The 18,652-nt window shown below is 43.1% G+C and overlaps 1 protein-coding gene across 1 annotated transcript in view; it reads right to left on the bottom strand.

Annotated features, from left to right (window-relative positions):
- The window catches only part of TXNDC11 (thioredoxin domain containing 11), a 102,328-nt gene that overhangs the window by 34,968 nt on the left and 48,708 nt on the right, over positions 1-18,652 (bottom strand). The window contains exon 6 of the mRNA XM_026650646.2: positions 11,641-11,753. Coding sequence (XP_026506431.1) covers positions 11,641-11,753 — 113 coding nt within the window. The remainder of the gene's footprint in view (positions 1-11,640; positions 11,754-18,652) is intronic.

The following is an 18,652-nucleotide window of genomic DNA, read 5'->3' as shown; positions in this document are numbered from 1 at the left end:
TCCTCAGTACCCAATCTGGGAAACTCTTGCAACCCACCAAACACCCGAGGAGGTCTGCAAAGCAATTTAAAAAATGAAGAACAATAAAGCACCAGGTCCCGATGGCATAGCAGTTGAAGTACTGAAAGCGGGGGGAGAAATACTAACGAGTTTCACTTGCTGCTCCTCAAAATCTGGTGCACCGAAGAAATCCCTGCTGACTTACGTAATGCTAACATCGTCACCATTTTCAAAAAGGGAGACAGGGCTGATTGTGGCAACTATCGAGGCATTGCCATCCTCTCCATCGCTGGAAAGATTCTTGCTAGAATCTTACTGAATCGCCTGCTCCCTCCTGCAGAGGAAGTACTTCCAGAGTCCCAGTGTGGCTTCAGACCATCACGAGGCACCACCGACATGATTTTCACAGCCAGGAAGATCCAGAAAAAATGTCAAGAACACCACCAGGAGCTGTATATGGCCTTTATCGATCTGACCAAAGCCTTCGACTCTGTCAACCGTAAGGCTCTGTGGAAAATCATGTCAAAGTTTGGCTGCCCAAGCAAAATTATCACCATTGTAAGACTCCTCCATGACCAGATGACTGAATCCATCCTGTTTAGTGGCTCTACTTCTGAGCCCCTTGTCATCCGAACTGGTGTAAAACAAGGTTGTGTACTGGCACCCACCCTTTTCTCCATTTTCTTAGCAGCTATGAAAACACTAACCCAAGACCGTCTACTACAGGGCATTGTCATCCAATATCGGATTGACAGCAACCTCTTCAACCTTTCTCATCTCCATGCCAGAACTAAAGTAATATTGGCAATAAAAAACCAACTCCAGTAAGCAGATGATTGTGGTGTAGTTGCACACTCTTCAAACAGCCCTTAATTGCTTCTCTGAAGCTTACAAAAGCCTAGGGCTAACTCTGAACATCGGCAAAACAAAAGTTCTCCATCAGCCAGTCCCCAGTCAATCATCAGACCCAGCAAGGAAGATGTATATAGACAAAGAATAACTGGAAAATGTAGAATACTTTGCCTATCTTGGCAGCCATCTCTCACAGGGGGCAGACATAGACATTGAGATTCAGCACAGAATTTGCTGTGCCAGCCTTGCCTTTGGCAGACCATGTGGCCGGGTATTCAACAATCACATCATCAGAACATATAGTAGACTTTTAGTTTGTAAAGTGGTGGTAATCCCAACTCTCTTCTACGGTTGTAAGATTTGAGTGACCTATAAAAAACACCTGAAAAACCTGGAACGCCAGCACCAGCACTTTTTTTTGGAAGATACCCAACATAAAGTGGGAGGATCGTCGCATTAATGTCAGTGTCCTCACAGACGCCAACATCTTCAGTGTTGAGGCCCTGATTATCCAGCTGGGGTGGAGCAGGCACTGTGTGCACATGCCTGATGTACACTTACCAAAACAACTGCGGTACGCCCACCTCACCAAAGGAGAAAGGAAATGAGGAAGCCAAAAGAAACGCTTTAAAGACACCCTCAAGATAAACATCAAGAGATGTGGGATTGACACCACACACATTGGGAGACAGCAGCCCAGGATAGGGATAACGGGTGAAGACTTGTCAGAGAGGGAACGTCCACTTTTGAGGAAAATCCCCTTGCCCTGGTTGCAGAAAAACACCCGAAAAGAAAGGAAAGACAACAGTCACACAGCAATTGCGACCCATCCCTGTCTTCCAACATGACCTGCAATGTCTGCCAACGAAAACGAGCCTGTGGCTCAAGGATCGGACTCCTCAGTCACCAAAGGACCCATTAAAAATAAAACCTGTGAAAGAGATTATCCTCGACCTTGACGGATTGCCGATGAGGTCCCTTAATTCAATATTCACTGTACACATGTGGCCAAAGGAATTTAAAAAACTGACTGGCAGTGCATTATGAAAGAGGTTAATTTTAGAAAGATGGAAAAGGCTACCTCTTTTGGGGTGCTTATCAAATTGTCTCCATGTTTAATTGCATGAAGCATCTTTAAAACTTCCAGATTAATAAAGAAGAAAAATATCATGAAGCTATGTTAAGAAGTTACTTTCAAGAGGCTGTGGAAAAAGAGACTGTCAAACTAATTTTCTATCTTTTCTGATAAGATTGCAAGTTTGGTTGATAAAAGTAACAGTGTTGTTGCAATATACTTAGGCTTCTGTAAGGCATTTGACTTGGGACCACAAGACATTTTGATTAAAAAACTAAAATGATATAAAATTAACATGGCACACATTAAATGGATTAAAAACTGGCTAACTCATATGTCTCAAAATGTAACTGTAAATGGAGGCTCATCATCAAATAGAGATCGGTTCTTGGCCCTACGCTATTTAACATTTTTATCAATGACCTGTAAGAATTCATCACTGATGTAGTTTGCAGGTGACACAAAAATTGGGGGACTGGTAAATGAAGAGGACAGGTTACTGATACACAGTGATCTGGATCACTTGGTAAACTGGGCACAAGCAAACAATATGCATTTTAATATGGCTAAATGTAAATATATACATCTAGAAACAAAGAATGTAGGCCATGCTTACAGGATGAAGGGACTCTATCCTAGGAGGCAGTGACTCTGAAAAAATTTGGGGGTCATGAAGGATAATCAATTGAAAATGAGCTTCCAGTGGCTAATGAGCTAATTTGATCTATGGATGCAAAAAGTGTGGAATCTCATGTAGGAATAGAGAGGTTATTTTACCTCTGTATTAGGTACTGGTGTGCCCACTGCTGTAATACTGCGTCCTTTTCTGATGGACTTTGATAAATTGGAGAGGATTCAGAGAACCACCATGAGAATGATTAAAGGATTGGAAAACATGCCTTATAGTGATAAATTTAACAGATTGAGCTCCTTGAGTATAACAAAGAGAAGGTTAAAGGGTGACTTGATCACAATCTATAAGTACCTATATGGAGAACAAATATTTAGTAATGGGCTCTTCACTCTAGCAGAGAAAGGTACAACACAATCCAAAGGCTAGAAGTTGAAGCTAGACAAATTCAGACTAGAAATAAGGTGTAAATTTTTAACAGTGAGAATAATAAACCATTAGAACAACCACCATTAGAACCAAGGGTTGTGGTGGATTCTCCATCACTGGTAATTTTTAAATCAAGATTGGATGTTTTTCTAAAAGATCTGCTCTAGAAATTATTTTGGGGAAGTTCTATGGCCTGTGTTATACAAGAGGTAGATTAGTGGATCACAATTGTCCTTTCTGGCCCTGGAATCTATGAAAAAGAGTGTAGAGTATGTGGGAGGGTACCCCAGTGTTGATCTCTCATTTATTATCTGACTACAGAATTGTGAATGGTAGAAACAATACTACTATAATGATCCAGAGGACTGGAACCGAGGTCTGTAGGGGTCTGGGTGACTGGTGCATCCAGGCTGCCACCCAGTAGCCATGGCAGAGTTACAATCCATGCACTATAAACCCTGGGGTTACTACACACCACAGAAAGTGCAACCCATGGAAGACCCAACTGATAGCATCCCCCATGACCTCTGATCGCTCCAGGCACACTATTAAGGCATGGAGGTAGTTCCTTGAAGCTGTCTGTACAACCCAGCAGTACCCAGCCTGTTGCTACAAGAGACCTTGCTCTCATTCCCTGGTTCAGACTCCATCTCTGATCTTCATCTCTGATTCCTGGTTTGACCCCGGATTCTGGTTCTGATCACTGGCTAGACTCTGGTTCCAACCTTAGGCCTGACTCCTTGTTTTTACTCCATTTCTGACCCCAGGCATGTCTCCCAGATCTGTCTCCTGTTCTGACCTGCTGAGCCAGACAGCCCATATCATGGTTGTGACAACTGCCAACAACTGTGATGAAAACTCACACTCCTTTCCCCTTTTCAAAAGTACCACTCTGTGCAGTCTTCCAGCTTGAGCAAAGCCTATAATAAAAAACATAGGTGAGTCCAAAACTATCTTGAGTTTCTCCATTTATTTGTATTTTTTTAAATTTCTGGTAGCTGATTTATTTTAGAAGGATGACATAAACTTGAGTCAACACTTCTGTTATAATCCATGCTGTTTGGTGTTTTTTGCAATTCGAAAAGGTCAAATGTTTGAGATATCAGGGGTTTTTATGAACTCAGGACCCAATTCAAAGCCCACTGAAGTCAATAGGAATCTTTCTGTTGACTTCAAGTCATATTGGATTTGACCCTTATTGGGCCAGATCCTCTCCTTCACTGTCATTCTGTGTTACTTTGGTAGGGTAAAGGAGACAGAATCTGGCCCTATCACCTCTACAGAGGATTCTCCTAGCATGAGGGAATGCACAGTGAACACAGAACATAACCAGCTTATAGCACACCCTCTTCCCCAATCCCTGGTGTTGGGGAGCATCAGGGAGGAGGTATGGGGAACACTGCCAAGTGGTACACATTTGAGCAGCCTGGGGGTTGCTTTAAACTGGAATGAAGCTGGACAAAGAATTGGGGGTCCATAACTGGTTCTGACACTCCTTCCCCAGTTGGCCACAGCAAAGAATCTGGCACTTATTGTCTCTGCCTTTTATGTACTAAAGACAAAAACACTAAACATATTTTCTAAGTAATAATGACACTGACAGAAGTTTCCAGAAATTAATATTGTGTTTCTGATACTTGTATGTAATGATTTACAAATCAAATTGTTAAAATTGACTAAGCAAACAGTTAAAATAAAAAGTACTATACAGGATTTGAAGTGAAATACTGAAGCTTCACATTAGGGGACCACAAAACATGTGTGTGAACTTCTGAAGCAATTGTGCTGCAATGGTGAGAGAGGGAAAACAGTTTTGGATCTCATTCTCCATTGCCTTGCACTTTGTGTAGTCGTTTATTGCTGAGCAAAGTAGTTGTATAGCATCATCAAGTCAGAACGTTTTTCACACACTTTGCACAGGCACAAAATCAGGCCCCTCCTGTTTAAAAGTTTTTAGCAATTTCTGCCACAACTTCAGCATAGCAATGGCTGTGTTAATAAAAGTCTACACAATTTCTTACATTACTCATGACACCATAAAAATTAGAAGTCTGATTCCTGTGCAGAGGGAGCATGTGCAGATACACTTAAAAAACATACTCTAAACTTAGGCCAATAAAACACCCAAAACAAAGAGCATACAAACAAACAAAAACCCTACAAGAGTAAAAATAAGTCCAGAACCAGAAAGGTGGCTATCCCATTTATTGCACATAATGCAGCATGTAAGATTACCTGCTTCCTGGGCAGATGGCTTATATGTGCATTCAGTGCCAGCAACTTATTGCCCTCAAGAGACTGAATACAGGATCCTGAGACCAGAGTGGCTAAACTGGAGGAGCTAAGGAAGAGAGAGAGAGGTACACAGCAGAGTAGTACTACCCCCAGTCTGACAGCCTTTGTGCTGTTGAGGGGGATGAAAGGCTTGGGGAAGGAGAACATCAAGCTGGAACAGAGGAAAATGATCCCATGGTTGGGACCTTCATTCCAGATGTTAAGGTATTCTCTCATGCTAAGGATAACCTTAATGAGGAGGAAAGAGGCGGTTACTTACTGTAATTGGAGGTTCTTCAAGATGTGTGGTCCATATCTCTATTCCACACGTGAGTGTGAATGCATGCCATGTGCCTGAGTCCAGAAGTTTTTTTTCTAAGCAGTGTCCATTGACCCACATATGTAGTATGTTTCCTCATGCTTCCAACCGACGCTATAAGGGGCACTGCAGCTCAATGCCACTCCAGTTCCTCTTCTTACCACAGTATGGTCAAGCTCAAAGCAGAGGAGAAGGAGGGCAGGTAGTGGAATACAGATAGGGACCACACATCTCGAAGAACCTCCAGTTACAGTAAGGAACTTCCGCTTCTTCTTCAAGGGATGGTCCCTATGCGTATTCCACACATGGGAAGTGATAAGTGTGGCAGTGGGTGCAAGGAGGTTGATGGTAGAGCCATTTGCAGTACAGCTTGTCCCATGGCAATGTCCACAGCTGCCTCATGATCCGGGGCTTAGAGAGTTGTAAACGTGTGTACAGAACGCCATGTTGCGGCTTTGCAGATGTCTGACCATGGAATGTCCGCTAATGAAGCGGAGGAAGTGGCCTGTGCCTGCGTGGAATGAGTTATAACACCCCCAGGAGGGGGGAAGTTTGATAGCATTCCAGTAGGCAGCCCGAGACCCACTTGGAGAGAGACTGTGAGGATGTGGCTTGGCCCCTTGATCTCTCCACCATAGCTACGAAGAGTTTTGGAGACTTCCTTATTGGTTTAGTCCTTTGTAGGTAGAATGCCAGGGTCTGCCTGACATCAAGGGAACATCTCTTGTCTGTAGGGGAGCTGTGTGGTTTCGGGCAAAACACAAGCAAGTGGATGTATTGGCTGAGCTGAAATGCTGACACAATCTTGCGGAGAAATTTAGGGTGTAGTTTCGAGGAAACCTTGTATTTGTGGAATACCGTGTAGGGTGGGGGTCACAATCATGGCTGCTAGTACACTGACCTTTCTGGCCAAAGTGATGGCAACCAGGAATGCCATTTTCATAGAAATGTGGGTCATAGTATAGGTTACCATAGGTTCAAAGGTGGTCTCGTGAGGGCTGAGAGGACGAAGTTAAGGTCCCACTGACGGGTGGTTTTGGTGACTGGTGAGAAGGTTTTGAGCAGGCCTTTCATGAATGGTACCATCATAGGGGTATAAAAATGGAGCGTCCGTCCACTGGGGGAAGGAAGGTGCTAAGTGCTGCAAGATGCACACAGATAGAGCTGAGAGCTAAACCTGATGTTGTCAGGTCAAGGAGGTAATCTAGGATGACAGTAATGGTCACTGTGTCTGGAGAATGGTGGGCAGCAGGCCCACTCCAAGAAGCAACGTCACTTTCCTTGATAGCACTTTCTGATGGATTCTTTTTTGCTCTGGGAAAGGATCTGCTGGATCGGCACAGAACACAAATGGTCTATGTCAGATGCCCATCCAAACACCAGGCTGTGAGGTTAAGTGCGCCTAGGTTAGGATGTTTGAGATGCCTTGAATTGCATGAGAAGATCCCGGAATAACCGAGTCTGATTGGTGGATGGGTGAAGAGCTTCAGGAGATCTGTGAACCAGAACTGTCATGGTCGGCAGGGTACTATGAGGATGATGGTGGCTGTGTCCCATTGAACCTTCCTGAGAACCTGATGCAAAAGGGGAGTGGGGGGGGAAGCACATCGGAGGTGGCCTATTCACGGGGGCAGGAGAGCATCACCTTGAGAGTCTCTGACTACCGCGCCCCTGGAGTAATACAAGGGGAAATTGAGATTCACGTGATGGTCCTAGCTGGGGATACCCCACTGCATGAAGAGGTCAGTCAATACTGTGTCGTGGAGTGCCATTTATGAACCATGTGGAAAGTCCTGCTCAGTGTGTTTGCCAGGGAATTCTGGGTGCGTCGCACATATGCAGTCTGTAAGGTCACTCGGTGTCGGATGCACCAATTCCATGGTCTGAGCAACTCCAAGCAGAGGGAGTGACACCTGATCCCTCTTTGCTTGTAGATGTAGACCACTGTAGCAATGTTATCTGAAAGAATTTATATGCGGAGGTTGCAAAGGATGGGAAGAAAGACTTTGCAGGCAAGGTGAACTGTCCTAAGTTACAGGACATTTATGTGTAGCCTGGCTTCCCTTGGTGTCCACATGCCCTGGCGGTCCAGGTGGGCACCCCATTCCATAAAGGAAGCATCCGTCACAATGGTGGCCTGCGCAGTGGGAGAGTTGAAGGGGGTCCCCGATCATGATTTTGGACGGATTGGACTAACAAGCAAGAGAGGTCCAAACGTCCGAGAGAACGGTGACTCTGGAGTCTATGTGGTTCCTGTTTGGCTTGCAGGTCAGAAGGAGGCAGGTTTGTAGGCATCGCAGGTGGAGTCTTGCAAAGGACATCACGTAGATACAAGCTGCCATGTGCCCCAAAAGGGAGAGGCTTTGGTGGACCGTCATGCAGGGTTTACAGCACACGTGGACGATTTGGATGCTCATCGCCACATCCTCTGTCGGAAGGAAGGTCCATAGAGCTACTAAGTCCATTCTCGCCCCTATAAAATTTATCGTCTGGGTACGTGACAAAACAGACTTATGTTTGTTTACACAGATTCCTAGTGTGACCGGCTATCTAGATGGGCCACAATGAGAATGCCACACTCAGGGCGGACTGCAAGAAATAGGGCAGACAATTCCCAAAACTGGTGGTTTATTGTATAATTAGATTCATCAAGCCAGTAATAAAGGAGCTGCTGCAGTACCACACTGGTTAACAAGAAGCCAAACACAGTCCCCTTTAGGTATTCCAGCCCTTGGCTCCCATCTAGACAACTAAGTCTAATATAGTGAGGGTTACTGAAGCGTGAGTTCTTCAAGGACAGCAGGGATTCATCTGTTTTAGCACTGAAGAGATTGGCTTCAACGAAAGGGAGGTCCTCAATGGTGTTTTGGACCTACTGTGGGAACCCTGATGACTGAAGCCACAAATCCCTGCGCATCACTAGTTTGGGGGCTACAGAGCAGGAAACAGTGTCGGCTGCATCCACTGCTGCCTGGAGGGCCACCTTTGCAACTAGTGTACCCTCGTCAACTAGGGCCTGGAACTGGGCCTGGTCTTCCACAGGGAGCTTGTCCTTAAATTCTGCTAGCCTGCCATATGTGTTAACGTTGTACTTGGCTAACAGAGCCTGGTAGTTTGCTATGTAGAATTGCAGACCTGCCGATGAAAAGGCCCTCCTGCCCAGGAGATCCAATCTTTTTGACCCCTTGTTTGGCGGAGTGGACTTTTGGGGGTGTTGATGGGATTATTCTGTGGCCTCCTGGACAACTAATGAGTTAGGGGCCAGGTGGGTGAAGAGGAAGTCCGCCACTTTAGCCAGCACAAAGTAGCATCTCTCAGCTCTTTTGGGAGTAGGGGCACACAATGCTGGAGTGTGCCACACTGTCCAGGTTGGTTCCAGGATAGCCTCATTTATAGGGAAAGCCACTGGAGTGTCCCTATGACTGGAGGATGTGTTGGGGGTCCTGGACTTCCTCCAGCGGGATCTGTAAGTCAGTAAACCACTCTCTGCAGGAGACAAGTATCAGAGGGGTAGCCGTGTTAGTCTGGATCTGTAAAAAGTGACAAAGAGTCCTGTGGCACCTTATAGACTAACAGACGTATTGGAGCATAAGCTTTCGTGGGTGAATACCCACTTCGTCAGACGCATGCAGGAGTTCATGATAATGCTGAGAATCATCTGACAGAGAGAGTGGCAAGAGGATGACTGCCTTATCCGGTGACAAGGAGGCTCTGGTCAGAACTGGCAATACCAGTTTTACATCTTCCTCCTCATAAACTGATGGAGCTGGTTGTTGCGTGAGGGAAGAACGATAGGATTCTTGTGATGGTGCCTACTGCTGCCTATAGTATGGGTCCCAGAGGTTCCAGTAGGGCCAGAATGTGGGCGCCATCAGTTTGGGTAGGCCCCAGGGGAAGCGGTATCTGGGGAGGGGGTCACAGCTCGGCAAGGAAGGGGTGCCTGCGGGGAGGAGGTGAAACTGGCTCCTCTACATCCTGGGACTCCTCCGAGTCAGATGACAGTTCTGACTGAAACAGCAGGACTGCCGGTACCAGAGGGCCCTGGTCCAACGAACGGGGAAGGGGCCTTTCCTGCAGCAGGAGCAGCAGTTCATCCTCTGGTGTGGGAATGTCCCGGAGAATGGAAGGGCCTGCGAGGAGTGGGGATTGCGGGTACAGAAGAAACACCTCTGGAGACAAGAAAGTCTCTGTACATCCCAGAGTCCACAGGGTTCCCATGAAAAGCGACAAAGAGTCCTGTGGCATCTTATAGACTAACAGACATATTGGAGCATAAACTTTCGTGGGTGAATACCCACTTCGTCAGATCCCATGAGTCTGACGAAGTGGGTATTCACCCACAAAAGCTTATGCTCCAATACGTCTGTTAGTCTATAAGGTGCCACAGGACTCTTTGTTGCTTTTTACAGACTAACACAGCTACCCCTCTGATACTTGACACGGGGTTCCCATGGAGATTCTGGAGGGAGCTGTTCCCGTGGTCAGGCCTGGTCCGTCCACATAGTGTCAAGGCAGCACCATCCGAGTATCTGAACCTGCGCTCATAGACAGACATTCTAATAGTCCCAATACCAAGGTGACCAGCGATATCAACCGATCCCGCTTCTTCTTAGCCTTATCCTCCAGCACCGGGGTCTTTAGCACTGGTTCCATGGGACCTGTGCACAATATCTCACCCAACCTGGCACGGCTTGGGCAGAGAACATGTCCCTTATGAGCAGTTTGCTGCGGGGATCTGCTCTTGTGCCCACGAGAGTGTATCTTGCTCTCATGATGGGTTCTCTCCTTACTTTTAGCGCTGGCGGTTCCACACCTTGGCTCGTGCTCAGAGGGGCACTGTTGGGCTGTGGAGGCCCCTGTACAGGGGGTCTCCCTGGCCAGGATCCAAGTGTGTCTGGGGGTCTAAATTAGCTGTTATCATTCAAGGAAGATCTTGGAATCATTGTGGATAGTTCTCTGAAAACATCTGCTCAGTATGCAGTGGCAATCAAAAACACTAACAAAGTTAGGAAAGATAATAAGACAGAAAATACGATAATGCCACTACATAAATTCATGGAATGCTCACACCTTGAAAAGTGCCTGCAGTTCTGGGCACCCCATCTCAAAAAAGATATATTATACCTGGAAAAGCTACAGAGAAGGGCAATAAAAATGATTAGGGGGTATGGAATGGCTTCCACATATGAGAAGAGATTAAAATGACTGGGACTATTCAGCTTAGACAAGAGACAACTAAGGAGGGATATGATAGAGGTCTATAAAATCATGAACGGTATGGAGAAAATGAATAGGGATGTATTGTTTCACATAACACAAGAACCAGGGGTCACTCAAAGAAATTAATAGGCTGCAGGTTTAAAACAAACATAAAGAAGTACTTCTTCACACACCACATAGTCAACGTGTGGAACTCGTTGCCAGGGGATGTTGTGAAGGCCAAAAGTATATCTGGGTTAAAAAAAGAATTAGGTAAATTCATGGAGAATAGGTGCATCAATGGCTATTAACCAAGATGGTGAGGGACACAATCCCATGCTTTGGGTGTCTCTAAAAGTCCAACTGCCAGGAGCTGGGACTGGACAACAGGGGATGGATCACTTGATAAATTGCCCTCTTCTGTTCATTCCCTCTGAAGCATCTGGCAGGCACTGGCTACTGTCGGAAAACATGATACTGGGCTAGATGGACCATTGGTCTGATCCAGTATGGACATTCTTATTTCTGCTATGAAGTGTCAGGCCAGCATCAGGAATGGAACTAATTGGTATGTTACTCTTAAAAACACAGTACAAATGTAATAGCATCCACTATTTAAAACTAACAAAACCCAAATACAATTACTTACTTTTATCTTCCACAGAAGGACAATAAATACTACACTATGGAAATGTCAGTTCTTAAATACTCTGCATTCTAGCACATAATAGCTTTATGAATGCTCTTTGAAGCACTGTCATCTACTCTATGTTTATATAGTGCCTAGCACAATGGGTCCAACCTAGTTGGCCTCTGGTTGCTACTGAAATATAAATGTTAAGTAATAATAATAGTACTCACAAGAGAAGTGTTGACATGTCTATGAAGGTACAGACTTCCCGAGCACGTCAACGAGATCTCCTTTGCAATTTGTTTATCCGTGATCACTCCAAAGTGTATTGTTCCAAGATAATCTGAAAGGGTACATTTTCAGTTTTAATAAAATTTTGAAACACTGACGGAGAAGAGTATGTTAATACTGTTATATCCCTTTAAACAATACTGAATTTTATCATAATAATACTTAGCAACTATGTAGTGCTTTTCACCTGTAGATCTTTAAGTACTTTACTAAGGAGGGTAACTATCACTATCTCCATTGTACAGATAGGGAAACAGAGTGGCAGAAGGCTAACCTCATGTCATGCAGCAAGACATGACAAAACTAGAAACAAGAGAATTATATTGGCTTACTCCATTTGTTTATAAGAACAGAATGATCAGAAACATAGATAAACATGATATGTTGGGGAAGAGTCAACATGGCTTTTGTAAAGTGAAATCATGCGTCACCAATCTATTAGAGTTCTTTGAAGGAGTCAGCAAGCATGTGGTTAATGGTAATCCAGTTGCTAGTATATTTGGACTTTCGAAAAACCTTTGAAAAGGTCCCACACTAAAAGCTCTTAAGCAAAGTAGGCAGTCATGGAATAAGAGAAAAGATCCTGTCATTGATCAGTAACTGGTTAAACCATAGAAAACAAAGGGTAAAAATAAATAGTCAGTTTACACTGAAGGTGGAGTCTTCCGAAAGGTGTGATGTAAGTGCATGAGGCGAGGGGGGCGGGGGGTCGTGACAGGCACTCTGGTCTTGGTTATGATCTGGTCTATGACAACATTCATAACCTGACATCTGTCTCTCGGCATGTAAGCCCTTGCTGTGATGGACCTGGCAACCTGGAGCCAATCATCGAGGTACAGGAAGATGGTGAAACCACATCATCTGCTATAGGCTGCTCCAACAGAGAACACCTTAGTAAAGACCCTGTGGGTGGCAGCAATGCCAAAAGGGAGTACTCTGTGCTGAAAGTGGTCGGGGCCAACTATGAATCTGAGAAACTGTCAGTGAGTGGGGTGAATGTCCATGTGAAAATAGGCATCCATGCTGAGAACTGTAAACCACATATCTTTTTCCAGGGATGGAATTATAATAGATGCCACCATGACCACGTGAAACTTGAGTTTGTGAATAAACTGGTTGAGATAGCAGAGGTAAAGAATGGGTCTCTAACTGCCTCTCTTTTTGTAGACTAGGAAATATGTCAACTAAAACCCCTCCCTTGCTACTGAGGAGGAACCTACTCTATCTCTCCTCGCTGTAAGAGAGATACCACTTCTTGTTTGAGAATGCTCTCATGAAAGTGGCCCAGAGCGGAGGTGGGGAAGGGGGTAGTTGAAGGGTAGGAACACAAACTATCATAAGGGAATTGGTCATAATTTTAACAATGATGAACAATAAGCCCAGTTCTTTTCTCAGCAACAGGACATAGGGGTGACTCCCCGGAAATCCTAAGTGCTACATAAAGAAAGGAAGAAAAAAAACTGTATCTCCTGCATAACCATGGTCAGATTTGGGCATAAAGGAATTGGCTTGTACATAGTGTGTGTTCCTAAACCACTAAATCTGATGGGAAAATATCATTTCTGAGTCATAATATAACATTTTAAACATCCAATTTTCTTAATGGCAAAAATAAAGTGTCATGTGATATTTGTTTTATAATATTTATATTTTCTTTAACAAGAAACTAGTTTTAAAGTTACACCTTTTGTCCCATGTTCACATTATACGTAAAAATTTTAACTCAAATGTAAACTCGCAGAACTCCAACTCAAGCACACCAACATTTCCATTCAGCTTTAAACGTTACCTACATAAGTTAGGTACAAATATATTTATTGACTAACTCATCAACTATTCACCTTCTACTCCTGGTGGAATTTTGCACCAAAAAAATAAAAATTCTGCGCACAATATTTTAAAATTCTGCATATTTCATTTGTCAAAATAACACAATATAATTACACCAGTTTCAATTATTTTTGGTCATTTATTTCATAAAAGCTATCAGCAAGTCTATCTAACAATACAGACAACAAAAAAGATTCAGGAAATGTTTTTTTGACAGATTCCTTACTAGGCATATTAATACAGAACTCTGAGTTAATAATTAATTTAAACTACAATACAGAACCGTATTTCCCACATACCTCAGAAGCAATACAAAGGCTTGGGGGAGTCAGGGATAACAGAAGGAAGCAAATTGCTGTGAAGGAGCCTGGGTGTGAACTTGGAGGGCTGTTGGGTATGGGTGGGAAAAGTATGGAACATGTTTGTTTGGTTTTGGGGGGGGGAGGGAAGGGAGGGATTGTTAGGGAGCTTCCCCAATGCAGACCCTGGCTGACCCCTAGCCTTTCCCATTCAGTCAGATACATCTGCCCCGTTCCCATGTGTCTCTGTGCCCTCACCCAGCCACTCCCCTGTCCCTATGTAGCTCTGCACCCCTCCCCGATCACCATGTGTCTCTGTGCCCTCACTCAGCCACTCCCCTGTCTCTATGTAGCTCTGGCCCACCTCCCCCTGTCCCCGTGTGTCTCTGCATCTCCCTCTTCCCATGGCCCTATGCCTCCACTCCCATTCAGCCCCCACCTCAGTCTGTCCTCCCCCCCACTAGCCCTTATGAGCCCCTGTCTGACCCCCCTCATCCTCCAGCATCCCACAGACCCTGTCTCCTGGCCTGGCCTGACAAAAAAAATAGCCATCTGCGGGGCTCATTAAATATGTGCATGCAAAGTGGCACATAATTCCCCCAGGAGTACTCTTCAAAAGATTTATGGATTAACCAAAAGGATTTGTATTGCTTTTAATCTGGCTCAGTGAAGAAGTCTGACTTATCAAACAAAATAAGTCTGCCTATGTAACTCTATAATGTGTATTGTAGCATCATTTCAGAGTCACATTTTCTAATACAGCTACATCTTAGTACCATGTTGAACACACAAAATGTTACAAACTATGAATGGTGAGAGTCACAGTTCTGGCACCATGAGATCCTTTTGACTTACTGCTGCAACATCACAGCTCAGAATTACACAAGGTACATTATGAACACACAGAAGTGATATCTCTGTGTTAAACCAAGTGATAAACCGCATAGCAGTGCCTTTATCATGAATCTCTGATGGTCTCAACTGACTCCATCCACTAGTTAGTTCCCTTCTGCCAAGACAACTGCTTTATCAGCTTTTTAAAAATAATATCTCACTGAAGCCTTCCAAAACATAAAACAAATATCACTTCCAAAGATAATGTTTTGGTTTAAACTGAAGTGAATATATTCTAGTTTTACTACGTCTCTCCTAGCCTCCCCTTGACGATCATAGTCCTAATTCAGCATAATTATGACTATGTGAACAGTCCCACTGAAGTCAACAGGACCACTCACATGCTTGAAGTCAAGCACCTATTAGTTATGCTGCTGAATCAATAAGGGGGATCAAATGTCCCAAACTCCAGCAGCTGGTTCCCACAAGGCAGTACTTTTCCAGCCACTTGGTCACAAAGAGTGGCCATCAAAAGAGTGCAGCTGCCATAACTGTCGTATTTCATTACTATCATGGATCCACAGGATCGGTGCTACAGTTTTTAAACAGTCTCTTGGAGGAAACCTCTTGGAGGAAAAAGACATCTGTAATTTACACAAATAATCATAAAATCATCTAGGATTTTAGAATAGTTCAAAAAAGCCAAAACTGAAAAAGTCATTGCTGATGACATCTATCTCCAGTGCTGCTGCTGTTTATTTCCAAGCAAGGAGTCAGGAAAGGAGCATTTAAAGATATCTGTACTAGTCAAATGTAATTGTTTGTGGAGGGCAGGGAAGAGGGAGAGAAAAATTGCCAGCTAAGCACCTTATATAAATCCAAATCTGGAACTATGAGAGTTTCCAGTTGTTAGTCACCGAAAGCAATTTATAGAAACAGCTGACAAATGGGAGTTAAAGATTCTTAAAAAGGTCACCTCAAGAAAGAATTGCATAGGCACACAAACAATCCATTGGATTTAGATAAAGAATTGAAAACCTACATACTTTAGAATCTGAAATTTGAGTAGGGCTTTAGGATTGCCAAGCCACATCAGAGTGATGATGGGAAGGTAACAATACCTTATAAGATGATGATCTAAAAGTTAGTTTGCATAATATTTACAAGTAAAAATTTACTTATAAGGTGCTTATGTTGAAAAACAAACGAATGCATATAATTTAACACACCAAATACCCTTACATACAAGTGCATATATTCCTAAAAATGCTTTCATCACAATGGCTTCCAGGATTTACTTGGATCCCACAACTGCACTACTCCATTGCATAGAGTCAGTGTTTCATAGTATGTAGGATTCATGTGGAGTTTGGGTGACAAGACCTCAGACGTCACAGAGTTGATTCTTGGGCTAATTTAAAATTCTCATACATATCTGAAAAGCATACTATTATGGTTATAACTAATGAAAGAAGCTTTAAGTGACTAAGTCTGAGGCACTTGGGGCATCTGGACTTCACACACTGATTGGGACCTTGTCATTTTTGCTAATTATGTAAATTAGGATCCCATATACTGAACTATTTAGTATAATTTTCAAACATATTAAGTTGCCTGTTTCACTCTTCAGAATGTTGTGTTGATGAGGTTCGTGGGGATACCTTGAAAATTGATAGAATGTTGAGTGGTGCAAGGTGTTCCTAAAACTTCAAGAACAGCTCTGGATATAAAGTACTCTTCATTGAAAAAATATTAGATTATATGAAAGGGTTACTTATAATAAATAATTGCTAATTACTGTAAAATTGTTATTTAATTTAGGATACTTTCTTTGGTAAACTGCGCACACACAATTTAAAGGATAGATAACCACTATCCATATATACGATTCACTAAAATAATCTGTTTATAATTGTAGCTTCTTACTAAACTATATCTACCTAAAAACATGGAATCTGAATAATGCTACCAGAGGGCTATACGTTGCTGAAAACTCAGGATCAGACCCATAGTAGGCAAAAGAGGCAGGTGAGTACAAAACTTGAATTTCACTACAAAACTGACTTTGCTACAATGAAACAAACACAACCAGATTTTTGGAGATGTTACATCATCAGCACCAAACAGAATGGTTTCATTTCCTCCTTCTGGAAGACTTTAATGTCATTTACAACCATATGAATTCAGGCCAAGAAGCACAAAGCCAGTCAGAGAGATTTTGATTAATGCTAGTCTTGTGAAGCTAATAAAGACACAATAAACTGAAGTTCACACTGTATTTCACTGCATTATGGAAAAACAATTTTGATCTGAAACTTAATATTTATCTTCTTTATTAAACCCAACAAGTGATTTTTCATCTCAAATTATTATACTTAGTAGTAGTATTTTGGATAACTCATGGAAAGAAATTAATGGATCTTTTGGTGGCAACAATACAAAACTGATACTTAAATCAGTGACCACAGCTGAAGCAAAATATGCTGCATGGTTGAACTTGGTAATTAACATTTATAAATAATTAAAACCCGTTACATGCAAGCAGTGCATAAGCATTCACTATATAAATTGTTGAGATCCTGACAACTAATATTCACACACTGTTATCAAGATAAATGTACCTGTATTCACACTCCATGGTCCACTCCAGGAATGCCCAGTCAGGTCTCAGGCCTTCAGCCATCACCTCTCTGTGGGCAGGGACTCGCATCCCTCTGACCTCAAGTTTTAAGGCTGCACAGCCTCCTGCCACACACTGTGATATCCCCAAGAAGCCAGTCTGCCTCAAGGCCTGCACTGTGCTTTCTCTCCAAAGGCTATGACCACTGTATGTCAGCAGTTACACGTTACCACGCAGCTTTCTCGGAAGTGTACATTTATTTTAAGGACAACCCACCACAGAGAAAACATATAAAAACAATAAACAGATTTAAACGCACACTATATATACCGGTAATCACCCATCTTCTACATTAGGAGCCAGGCAGGCACACTGACTTTCCAACCTTTTAGGAAGGGCTGGCACCCCACTTGGACAAAGAGTCATGTTAATTTCCTCACTCAGCCTCTCTCTCTGTCTCTGAAAACCCAGTTTGACTCAGTATATGCAAATTCCTTCAGGGGCGGTACCTCTCTGGAGTTGTTTACACTTTCAGCCGCTCGCGTTAAATCACCGCGCTCTGTTATTAGTTCTTGGAGGCGCTGTGGTAACCCTCCTGCATGGAGCAGAACGCACTCATACATAAACCATTCATAAATTTTATACAATGGTCCTGAAAAATACTGCATGCGGTTCCAATATCTGTCACAACTGACCTTGATGCATTTTTAGTCTGTTTGCCCAAGCTTCAGTTATCTATTACTTTACCCATGATTTAGTTGGGGATTGGTCCTGCTTTGAGCAGGGGGTCGGACTAAATGACCTCCTGAGGTCCCTTCCAACCCTGATATTCTATGATTCTGTGTGAAACTTAGTCCTGTTTCCAAAATACTGAGAACTCCCCTCAATTATGTTAACTTATATTAATGCTAATTATTTCAATTATCATAACTGTACTGTATTTACCATGTCATATCTGTTATATTTTAGAGTTTCTTGTTCTATTAAAATAAAAAATATTAACCAAGTGTACCCCTTCTGAAATACTTATATGCAAAGTTTCAAGTTTTAAAGTAGAAATTTTTAGAAATTATTCAAAAGTAAAAGCAATATCACATTTTGCTGCTGCCCTGCACAGACTGACCAAGTCTCCTGCTATGTCAGGGAGATTTCCATTTCAAACAGAAGAACTCCCAACTCCCAATTTAATAATGTTATCTCCTGCATAAAATCTATATTATTCAGAATCACATGCATCAGCCTCTCTCTATGAGTCAGTGAGAGAGATTAATGTGCATGTGTGGCTGACACTCAAGTTTCTGGATAATGTACTTGACCTCTGCTCTGCTTCTGCCATTGGTATTGCAAGGAGGGGTGGTTTTGGCAACC

This window comes from Terrapene carolina, unplaced genomic scaffold (assembly GCF_002925995.2).
Source record: "Terrapene carolina triunguis isolate 2854851 unplaced genomic scaffold, T_m_triunguis-2.0 Scaffold93, whole genome shotgun sequence".
Taxonomy (NCBI): Eukaryota; Metazoa; Chordata; order Testudines; family Emydidae; genus Terrapene; species Terrapene triunguis.
The sequence above is the reverse complement of the archived record's forward strand: the minus strand, read 5'-3'. Positions and strand labels throughout refer to the sequence as shown.